This window comes from Patella vulgata, chromosome 4 (genome assembly GCF_932274485.2).
Source record: "Patella vulgata chromosome 4, xgPatVulg1.2, whole genome shotgun sequence".
NCBI lineage: Eukaryota > Metazoa > Mollusca > Gastropoda > Patellidae > Patella > Patella vulgata.
The window spans coordinates 79,052,151-79,064,583 of NC_065882.2; the positions used below are offsets into that span (position 1 = coordinate 79,052,151).

Here is a 12,433-nt window from a genome sequence, read left to right on the forward strand (position 1 = left end):
ATATAAATCGCATCCGTCAAATGGGGGGGGGGGGGCCTATAAGATATTAGATGTGTTTGTGTGAAGACTTTGGTAGATTACGATCTCGCTTAGAAAAAACAAATAATTTCATCCAACGCCCTCTAACGATTCTGTGTACTTTTACAACTACACCAAAATACACTCTACATATTCTTTTTTTATTTTCACAGGTCCAAATGATGTTATCATTAAAGATTTTTTACGATTATTGTGGGTTTCACAGACTGGAAAGATTGTTATGTTGACTAATCTGGTTGAAATGGGAACTGTATGTTAAAACTCTCATTTAATTTCTATGAAAACTGCGGTGATATAGGAATAGCATTATGTAACGTTCATAATATCATTATGCTTCATTAATAATAGCATTATGTAACACCCATAATAGCACCATGTTATATTCTTACTTAATAGTATTATTTAACATTTATAATATTATGTTACATTCATCATAACATTATGGAACATTTTTAAGATCGTTATATAGCATTCATCATAGCATTATGCCACATTCAACATGCAATTTAACAAAATCTTGATAAAATATGTCGAAATTTACTACTTGTCTGGGGGCGCCTAAAGTGTCTTTGCTCTTGGATGCTGCTACGAACCCTTGCCATCCCATGACTGGACTTGTCTTAAATTAATCGTCGATATTAATATTACTAGGACCAATGTTAATAATATGATGTTTCAGAAAAAATGTTTCAAGTATTGGCCCGACAGCGGCGAGAACATGAAGTATGGTAAAATCTCTATGACATTGATGAAGGAGGATATTTTTGCTCACTTCACTGTTAGAACTCTGAAAATAACAAAGGTATGTTTTACGTTTAATCAATATATGCTAAAGCGACATGAAATGGGATAAAACGGTCTGTTTTACTGCAAAATCCGAGTTAATGAAGCTGGGCATACGCTATGCAGTTCTATGTTTTCGTAGCCGGTTTGTTCAGAAAATTGTCACATTAAACCGCGATTTATTACTTCTAAATGTTTTCTAGGACGAATGTGGGTCTAGGACCATTACATGTTTTGAGGTACATTTGCTATCCGGGAAACAATTCCCTATTTCACTCTGCATGGCGTGTTTTAGTAGCCGATTGGGTCAGGAGAAGAGAACATTAAGCATTACTTTAAAATGTTTTCTAGGATGAATGTGGATCTAGGACTATTAAACAGTACCATTATACATCATGGCCTGATAAAGGTGTTCCTAATGATATGGTGTCATTGGTTGAATTCAGAAGTAAAGTCATTAAAGCCAGGTCACCACATCCAGGACCAATGGTAGTACACTGCAGGTGTGTAAACCCTTTCTGTAAAGTTTATTAAACTCTGTTATCCAGTAGATGATTAGTCCTGATATTGAATGGGTGTAAACAACTTTATCTTCGCTACCAATTCAAACCTCATTTCTGTTATTAGATATTACCATATACCTGGTACATGAACCTATGTATGTGTCAAATATTGGCACGACAGTGGCGGACAGATGAAGTATGGTCAAATTTCTATGACATTTATCAAGGAGGAAATCTTTTCTCACTTTCTCGTTCGAGTGGAACAAAAAACCGAGAGCCCCTGTACCCATGGGCGTGCACGTACAAGAACCATTGGCCCTTGAAATTCGATAGAAGAGTAGGCCGTAGTTTCGCATTCCGGGCAAAATTCATGACACACCGTTTGGCACAGGAACGTCTTCATTATAGCTCAGTTGATACAGTGGGACGCGATTTCATTTCTTTTTCCATTCAAAAGGCGATAATTTTTTAAGATGCCAATGAACAGCCATCTGAAATGTTGGTCAGAGCTTTGTTCTTAAATGCCTTTATATTGTTTCGTCTTCAGTGCTGGTATTGGACGAACAGGAACTTTTCTAGGTTTAGATAAGTTGATAGGAGAAGCTAGAGCAGAAGGATCTGTAGATATCTATAAATGTGTTAAACAGATGAGATATGAACGAGTTAACATGGTCCAGACTTGGGTATGTTTATTTAAATATATATACTGTATCATGCATAAAGCATGCGAGAGAGAGAGGGAGAGAGAGAGAGAGAGAGAGAGAGTAATGACTCTGACGTTTCTAGAAAACAATCACCAAAACATTTATTGCACATTAAATATAATCTTATTTAAATATTACAGGAACAATATGTATTTCTACATGATGCGTTAGCGGCTTGGTATGTCGCGGGAGCTATTACGTTTCCGGTGACGTCATATCAACAAGATTATCAAACACTACTAACGGTCAATAGTTCATCTGGTAAATCACAGCTTCAGGAACGATTTCAGGTAAATACAAATAAAATGAAATGGGGTTTAACAGCGGCTTTTTTCTGCACCAACTGGGCTAATGAAGACGGGCATACGCCGTACAGTATAACACGAGAGCAGAATGTTTGCACGGACAGCGGCACCGAATCTATTTTCAACTGCCAATGGCTATTTTACGTGCATGCAAACGTGTACATGTGACCTCAGTTTTTCGTCCAATAGTTTATATGGTAAAACACAGCTCCAAGAACGATTTCAGGTACATATAAATAAAACAAAATGGGATTTAACGGCTTCTTTTCTTCATTAACCGAAGACGCGTATACGTCAAACAGTATGCTACGACAGGAGAGTGTTGCGCTAAATGTAATTTCAACTATCACTGCTTCTTTCATTTTCACACATGACCGAGTTTTTTTTTGTCCCATCTGAAGTACTAGACACTGTCAGTTGCCAGCCCCCAACCCCCCTCATCTAGCACGCATGACTGTTAGGGGGAAACTACACCGGAAAATACTGGAGAACTTTCTCAAGGGATCGAACCAACGATCTGCTGGTGAGTGAAACAGGGTCTTACTCGCTGAGTTACCACGGCGTCAGTCCTTTAAATACCGAAACCATAAACTATATCATTCAAATATTTTTTACAATATATTTTAACGTATAAATTAGGGACCTGTTTCACGAAATTTTAACTAAGATAAAATCCAAATTTTAGCAATTTGATTGGATAATATAAGATTGATTTTAGTGCTTAGCCAATCAAAAATGAAGTATCTACTAAAATTTGGATCGTATCTTTAGTTAAGATTTCGAGAAACAGGGCCCTACTTTTGTAATTTATAATAGACTATGAATCTGTATTTCAGATGCTTGATGATGTATGCCCACAACAAAGATCAACTGATTGTTCAGTAGCTTTATCAGAAGAAAACAAAAATAAAAACAGAGATCAGTCAATACTAGCATGTTAGTAGTTTTATTGGTTTTATTGGTTTTATTTTAAACAGAGATCAGTCAATACTAGCATGTTAGTGGTTTTATTGGTTTTATTTTAAACATGTTATATTTATTTTCTTTCACGTCTTGAACATAAATATTTACATATTTACAAGATGGAGGAAACTGATTCCATTGTTTAGTGAAATGAAATTGGATTTAACGACCTACTGTTCTGCTCCTACCTGGCTAATGAAGACGGACATGCGCCATACAGACATTTTGCAGAACAGTAGGACGTTAAACCTTATTTCATTTTTATTTAATTCACATAAAGGACAAACCAAGTTTTCATATCTATTCAAATTATTTATACAATAATATATTGAAGTTAGGGGGGTTGGATGGCCGAATGGTTAGCACATGCGCACTGTATCATAAGGTCTGTCATTGAGTCAAATGGCGTGGTGTCGAATCTCCGGTTGTACGTGACAAGGAGTAGGGTCGCCTGTCCAACCTCGTGGGTTTTCTCCCGGTTCTCCGGTTTCCTCCCACTGCTAAAGACCCCTGAAATAAAAGAGAACCATGTGTTAGTCTCGAAATAACCTAGTTTGTGTCGCGTGGACGTTAAACTCCATTTCTCATTCCCTCTCTCTATATTGAAGTAATATACCCTAAAGGTTGTATGTATATTATTTTTATTTCAGCGGATAAAACTAGACTGTGTTTATCTAGAGCAAATACAACAGATTATATCAATGCTTTGTTTATATCGGTAAGACAGATTAGAATTAGAAGATTATCAAGATTAGAGATTTAGAAATGCTATGAAAATCGCTTTTAAAACATAATACTAGTTAATCATTTTAAGGAATGGCCTACTCGGCAAAGAATTGTTTTACGTGCACACCAATGTGTACACGGGACCTCGGTTTTCGTTCCATCGGTCTCGCTCGTAAACACAGTATTCGGTCATGAGCTTAACGTCATTGTATGGTAATATTTGCTTCTATGAACATGTCAATGTGAGGTTGTAACATTTTGCGCGGAAGGAGGCTTTCTATTGAACTGCCAGGGGTTCTTTTACGTGTACATAAATGTTTACAAACGTTGATCATGCAGTATTTCGTCCCATCCCACTGAGAAGTAAAGGTCGGGTATGGGAAATCGTGATGGTTCTTCTCATAGGTCCACGTCGGGGTTCGAAGCCACAGTATTGTATATGTTGACTTTAATGTAAATGACCGTCTCTTGGCGTCAATCATTCGCTGATTTCCAGCTTCTTAATCAAATATCTAATATATTAATATTGGCAACATTTTGGTATATTTACAGAGTTACAAAAAGAAACGTGCTTACATATTGACCCAGACACCCTTGTCAAATACAGTGATAGATTTCTGGACGATGGTTGTAGAACAAGACGTTACTACAATAGTTAATATGGATATTACAGAAACAGGAAAAGTAACAATTTTAAAGATTGGAAAAAACTAATTTTAATTATTAGATATAACGAAACGCTATATGTCCCTGCGAATGAATGTTTCGGACTTGTGGGGGTTTATGAACGAAGTGGTAGAGTACATGTCTCAGTAATATTTGTATTCACGATATCTGAATGGGATTAGATAACAAGCCTATAGCCTATATAAATCTCCATTCCCCTATACAATTATTCATGGGATTGCATTAAAATTAAAACTCGACCCAAATACAAGTGCAACCAAAGTTTGTTAGATCTCAACAGATAAGAAGTTAAATCAGGTGTAAGTCAGGAAGGGGACCATGTTTAGATGTTTTGTGGTTTATCAATCACAGATCCTATTTCGTTAGCTTTTTTTGTATAGTTTGAAATTCCGTTTTACTTGCCTACTTGCCTTCACTACGCTAGGATCTGGAAGAGTCGTTATGTAACCCGTGTTTTGGTGGATGAAACGGTCTGTTGTGGCGAGGTCTTGGTGTGTTGCGCACGGATCTTTAGGTAGACAATACGCCATACAGTGTGCTATGAGGGAAATATTGCGCGAACAGTGGCGCGGCGGCTTATTCTAATATAAAATTGGTTCAAATTTATTTCCATAATTCGCTTGCGCGTAGGGGTCTTTAGCAGTGGGAGGAAACCGGAGAGCCAGGCGAAAACCCACAAGGTTGGACAGGCGACTCTTCTCCTTGTCACGTACAACCGGAGAATCGAAACCACACTAGTTGACTCAGTGAGAGACTTTATGATATAGCGCGCACATGCTAAATCAGACATCCAACCCCCGAATACGCGCTATAACAATTCATTATTATAATATGTATGTGTTATTGACCTGTCAATAAAAGATTACATAGTGTATTTTATTATTATTATTAGCATGTGTTATAGTTTGATATGTGTTATAGTTTATTATCCTGTGCCTAAAAGATTACATGGTACATATTTGTACTCTACAGGATATTGGACAATATATACCAGCAACTGATGAACTGAACTGTGGACCATATAATATTATAAAACAAGATGAAACAACCCATGAGAATGGCATTTATTCAGTGGTTACCTGTTTAATTAACAGTGAATTAGATGTAAGTAATTCTTGTTTTCACAGATGCATAATTCAAGATATAAATCCGCCTATTGCAGGTCTTTCTTTAGGTCTAAAATGTTATATAAACTATTAATTAGACATTTATTGACATGACCATAATCAACTCTACGTCATCGGATGTTCCTTGGCTTGATTTTCAACGGATTTAAAAACGATTGGCAGTTAATGATTAAATTAAAATTTGGATAATCGATATTCTCATCACGTATCCCACATGCATCATTGGAAATAATATTAAGGGGTCGACTATATTTTATTGTCACTCTATACATTTGCAATAACCGTATTATCAGTTAGACGTAGGTGATGCTCGATTGTTTGTCCGGAATGTCCCGAATTGACAGAATTGTAATTGAAGGGCGATGAAGTCAGTACTGTTAGAATTACATCAGCCCCGACTACCGAGGTGGTGTCAATCTCTTTCACAGCGGATTAGAGAAAATTCATTTCCGGAACGAACGTTCAATCGAGAGTATGCCTATTTAATCTAAAAGATGAAGGGAGGTAACTCTCTTATTGAACATATCTACTAATTATCTCTCCTGTTATTTTATGTTATATCTGGTCCTATAATGCTTTTGTTACCGTTCCATAATGTCTGAATTTATATCAGGAAAGAACCCAACTATCACAATCGTTTGCTAAACAACTTATAGGTGTTTCCATAGTTCTAATTAACACCACGTCTTCATAAAATGGGGGCCGGTTGACTTTCAGATCCGTCCGCTTCAAAATCTTCAAAACCCTTGTCTGTTCATACAAGACTAGACAATAAATATAAATATGGATTCATCTGTTAATAGCTTTAGCGCGTCCGTGTTAATTAGTGGGTCAACTCTATAAACCCAGATTCGAACTTTTTTTTATGAAATATAGGATGCAAAATAGGGAGAGTCTCCATTTATAAATAAACCATAATAGAGATGGATTCCATTAAACATACATTATGCAATAGCTATTTTTTTTTAAATCTGTCTATTGAACTCCTGAAATGTTATCTAAATAATTAATTAGACATTTTTAAAAATGAAAAGACCATAATGAATGCTCGATGCCATCGGATATCTCCAATACAAAGTAGATTAAAATGGTGGTTGCAATTAATGCTCACATCTTGTCTAACCTTTAAAAGCTAATATCTTCGCTCGCTATGGATCAATTTGAACGAAATTTTCAATACATTCATTTTGCATTGTCTTTTTACAAATGGACATCTCTTTATCTAATTGTTGCATATTGTATCTTTAATAAAACTTCAATGACCGAAGCGTCGTATATTTAGAAATAGATGCCAATCTTACCAATCATATATTTGTTTACTTCAATCAGAACAACATAAAAAGAAGAATCCAAATTTATCAGTGTAATTTCTGGAATCCGAAGAAAGGGGTACCAACTTCTGCCAGTCCAATATTCACTATGTTAGAAGATATAAAAACATGGTCTCAACGAAATGAAGATGGGCCTATCATAGTTCATTGTCGGTAAGTTGGTTTACGTTGTTAATATAATAGTGACCTATCATAGTTCATTGTCGGTAAGTTGGTTTACGTTGTTAATATAATAGTGACCTATCATAGTTCATTGTCGGTAAGTTGGTTTACGTTGTTAATATAATAGTGACCTATCATAGTTCCATGGACCTGATATAGAACAGTTTTTGTAAGATGGTTTACGTTGTTAAAGGGACAATAACACTCTTGTTGGCTTGACAGCTCCAGAAAATAAATAATAGCCTTATTATAAGTACTAGATATTTTAAAGTGTCCTACCTGTTGTGTAAATTATCCATTACATCCTATTTTACTTGTCCAGAGGGTTCGAAAATATTTTTTAAATCCAAGTCACATTTTAAAAGGTTTACGTTAGGCTTTTCAAATCATTTAGTTAAATTTTTCCAATTTTTAAAATTAAATGGGTTAAGATGAAATTTGTATCACCAATTAATTGGAATATTGTAAAATAGTACAATTTGTTGACCAGAATAAAGATTGGGACATATTATTCAGTTACAACAAGAGTGGTATTGGGCCTTTAATATAAATGGTCTGCCATAGTTCATTGGTTGTAAGTTGGTTTATGTTATTAACATAAATGAAGATAGACCAATCATTGTTCATTTGTGTTAGCCGGGAAAGTTGATCGGAATTTTCTGGAGTGGTTTCCCCTTGTCAGTGGTTGCAGGGTGGAGGCTCTGGGAAGGACAACTATCTAGTCATTCGAATGGCGTCGTGCACGTAAAAGACCCCCTTGGCAGTTGGAATTCGATATAAGAGTAGACGGAAGCGCTGCTCTCCGGGCAAAATGTCACTCATATAGCACACTGTAAGGCCCAGTCGGAGTTTAACAATAGGACGTTAAACCCCATTCCATTTCATTTCATTTGATGATAAAGCCGTTTATTATTGTTTGTATGTTTCTACTGTTTTAGAAATGGCGTAGAGAAATCGGGTGTATTCTGTGCTCTAGCAGCTATATTAGAAAGATTAACTATAGAACAAGATGTCAGTATTTTACAGACTTTAGTTCAACTACGAGTTTCTAGACCTCAGATTATAACATCTTTTGTAAGTATTATAAATCAAATCATAGCATTGCATCTTTTGAACCAACGATGTCTTGGGATTTGTCGTATATGGTTGTCGCGCTTGTTCGTCTGTCAGATTTACGTCTTATCTATGACATAAATATCTTGTCGGATTTTCTCCCGTTTTTAAAGGTCTCTACCTAGATGTACAATCGAATTATTTAAAGATGCATCATGGGAGATCTAAATCTGTCTATTGTAGATCTTTCTTTTAACCTTTAAAGGGACAATAACACTCTTGTTGGCTTGACAGCTCCAGAAATTAAAAAACAGCCTTATTCTAAGTACTAGATGTGTTAGCGTCCTACCTGTTGTGTAAATTATCCATTAAATCCTATTTTACTTGTCCAAAGGATTCAAAAATATTTTTAAATCCAAGTCACATTTGAAAAGCTTTACATCAGGCTTTTCAAATCATTTAGTTGAATTTTTCCAATTTTTTAAATTAGGTGTGTTAAGATGAAATTTGTATCATCAATTAATTGGAATATTGTGAAATAGTACAATTTGTTGACCAGAATAAAGATTGGGACATATTATTCAGTTACAACAAGAGTGGTATTGAGCCTTTAATGTTACATGGATTATTATTGATACATTTATTTATATGGAAATCCCATAATTAACTATCTAGCCCATCGTGTGGTTGTAATTTGTAATATATTGAAATGCTGTTTCTATTTGTTAATATAATTTAAAAATCGTAAAAACTGTATACCAATGAAAATCGAGACTACGCTGTTCTTCAAACAGTCATAACATAGCAGAGAATGAAAGACTTTGACTGAAATTTTCAACATATCCCTTTTTGTTGTTGTCGGTATTGAAACTATTAGAGCAAGAACTGCCAGCTCTTTATCTAAATCTTACATAAAGCATCTTTAAATAAAGATGAGACCATTTTATATTTTAAACATAAACCCCTTGTTTTTAATATTTTAACCCGATATCTCTCTTTGCTAACAACAATATGATTAAAATACAGATCTATATTTCGTTTCGTTTTTTTATACTTTCGATGGACTACACGAAATTTTGAACTATAAAAAACAAAACGAAATAGGATCCGTGTTTTAATCAGAATGTGCTAACAATAAACCTTATTGAAACACGTGACAAATATTTGTTTTATATTGTCGTTGATTGTGTACATGTATTTATAAATTTCAGGAGCAGTTAAAATTTTGTTTTGATGCAGTTGGTGAATATCTAGATGAGTTTGCTGTTTATGCCAATTCCTGCTAATATTTCCTGCTAAATACTATTAATATTGTCGCTAATTCTTGCTAATATTTAATACTCCCAGCTTAAAGTATGTAAATATATTATATATTTTTATATAAAGTATTGTTTTAAAAAATCATATAATTTATTCATAAATAAACAAATAAAAATACGTCCAGAGATAAACAAATCAAACATATTCATTACGTGCGCGTTCGATTATAAGATCAGTCATTGAGTCGAGTGGCGATTCTTCAGTTTTACGTGACAAGGGGTTGGGTCACCTATCCAATCTGGTGGATTTTCTCCGGGTACTCCTGTTTTCTCCCACATTTTCTAACCTTTACTAAATAAATATATTCTTTGTATGTATTATAATTGTATCATTCCTGTATGTTATGTTTTTGTTATTGTTATAATATTTTCTAATTTATACCAGGAAATGCATTCTTAATTTAAGTAGCCAAATTTTATGTTATTTATATTGGATATGCTTATTTGTTTAATTAAAACTACATAAATTTGTACTTTGATGTCATTCATAAATCTTTTGCTATTTGTAATTGATATACATTTATACTAAATAAATTTATTCTTAAATACATATTTGAGTTTTTGTATGCATATGTTATGCTATTTGTAATTGATAAACTATTTTCTAATTCATACTACATAATTTGTATTTTTATATCATTCATATTTTTTATGCTTATTGTAATTGATGTCTTTTTACAAAATTACTGTATTCTTAAATACATAGTCCCTACTTATATTTTTTGTATGCATATATTATGCTATTTATAATTTATATACTATTTGCTAATTTATACTATTCTAATATATTATCATTTTTTTTAAATTGATAAATAATATTTTCTAATTTATACAAAACAGATATTTTATTATGCCAGTATTTTTAAGTTCGTGTATTATACATTCGCCGCCTCCCACCATCGCCCCTTAACAATTCTTGTAAACGCCTTACAGATCGGATTTATGTATTTAAGTATGAAATCTATCGAAATTCTGAGTCACAAGATACAAGATATTTTAAAATTTTTAAAGAGCTAAAAGATATAAGAATAAAATAGAAACAAGAGGCTCTTGTCCTTCAATCAGATAATTTCAAAATCGGCTTTCGTCCATGGCATGGAGATTCGATATGATATTTAGGTGAGTTCAGGTTCACTTCGAATTTGATAACATTACAAATTTTATTGAACTTCTTTCCATTTCGATATGGTATTTAGGTGAGCCCAGGTTCACATCGAATTTGATAACATTACAAATTTTATTGAACTTCTTTCCATTTCGAAGTGATGGAAACTTTTAAACATGACACTACAACTTGTAACGCTTAAGCGAATATTTTCTTCCCTGAGGAAATGTGTATTTTGTATAAGCGGCATTTAGTAACTGGGTGAGAATAACCCATGACGTAATAACCCATTCTCTCGTCTTTATCAACGATGATTCAATTATTCCTAAAATTGTACGTATATTAATTACTATTTGTACGTATGGGCAGCGGGCGGCCATTTATCTTAAGCTTTAATTTGTTTGTTATCTTAATTTCTATTTTTATAAAAAAAAAAAATGAGCTTGTAATATCCAAAAGAAATAAAGTTTGTTTAAACCAAAACAATGTATTTTTTATATGGGGAATCCACCAACTCCTTGCTTAGCTGTTACTTCTATCACCAGAACCATATAAATAGGGTTTAACGTCCACTCGACACGTACTAGGTCTAGACTAACATAGGGTACATCTTTATATCAAGGGATTTTAGCTGTGGGGGAAGAGGTTGTTTTGAGACCAACATATGTTTCACTTTACTTCAAGGGTTTTTAGCAGTGGGGGAGGGTGGTGGTGGAAGAGATGGGGTTTTAACGTCCACATAAAACGAACTATAGGCTATTTCTAGACTAACAAATTTTTCACTTTTATTTCAATAATTAGCTTGCACGTATGGAAACCAGAGAAAAATTAAGGGGCTGGTAAAGCGACCCATGTCCTTGTCACGCATACGCGTGGGATCGATTCCACGTCATTTGACCCAATGCTAGACCTTAAAATCGCGGTAGAGCATATGCAGCCGATCCCACCCCTCAAGCTCATCAATAAAAAACACGGAGTCTCACCCGTCGACGTATCATGTGTCGTGCGACTGGACAATAAAGATCGGCACAGTTTCTTTTCTAAAATATCCCTTGTCCTTAGACATTTTGTTCATTTGTTTTTTTTAAAAATAGCTCACACAACACTCGGTCAAACCATAGTAGCAGGATGCACGGGAGTAGCTCTAGTAATGTGTATATTATTTTACGTTTAGCTGAAATTTTAAAACCTAAATATTCAACATTAGTCAAAAGGGATTTGCATTTTTTTGTCCCAGTTTCAAACCACAATCCCTTAACCTTGTAAATACAGCATGTAAATTTTGTATTGTTCTTTCTCATTCTGTCCCTTAACAATACTAATGTCCCCAAGCTAAGCACTTTGAGCATCCAAACCTTTTAAAACCGTCTCAATTGCTCGTTAAAAAAATCTAATAGTTGAAGACACATCAAACGGAAATCTTAAATATTCAAACAAACCGCTAGGAGTATTTATAGTTGTTAGATGTCGTGAACTTTCATCTAAGGCATATTAGACAAGTCTAATTTCGAGAACAATTTACCGCCAGATAAATTTGCAGTATCTGATCAATTAAAGATAACGGATACTTATCTATAGTTAGTTTATAATCACCACGTAACCTCAAATTTCTATGAGGTTTTATGA

The 12,433-nt window shown here is 34.2% G+C and overlaps 1 protein-coding gene across 1 annotated transcript; it reads left to right on the top strand.

Moving 5' to 3' along the window:
* The first annotated feature begins 309 nt into the window (after window positions 1-309).
* On the top strand, window positions 310-11,287 carry LOC126819349 (receptor-type tyrosine-protein phosphatase kappa). The gene is made up of 11 exons (XM_056100518.1): window positions 310-841; window positions 1,174-1,325; window positions 1,873-2,008; window positions 2,170-2,319; window positions 3,171-3,270; window positions 3,948-4,015; window positions 4,576-4,707; window positions 5,683-5,814; window positions 7,167-7,321; window positions 8,269-8,404; window positions 9,595-11,287. Exons 1-11 carry the CDS (start codon window positions 707-709, stop codon window positions 9,667-9,669), a joined length of 1,371 nt encoding a protein of 456 aa, XP_055956493.1. The 5' UTR covers window positions 310-706; the 3' UTR covers window positions 9,670-11,287.
* The last annotated feature ends 1,146 nt before the right edge of the window (window positions 11,288-12,433 follow it).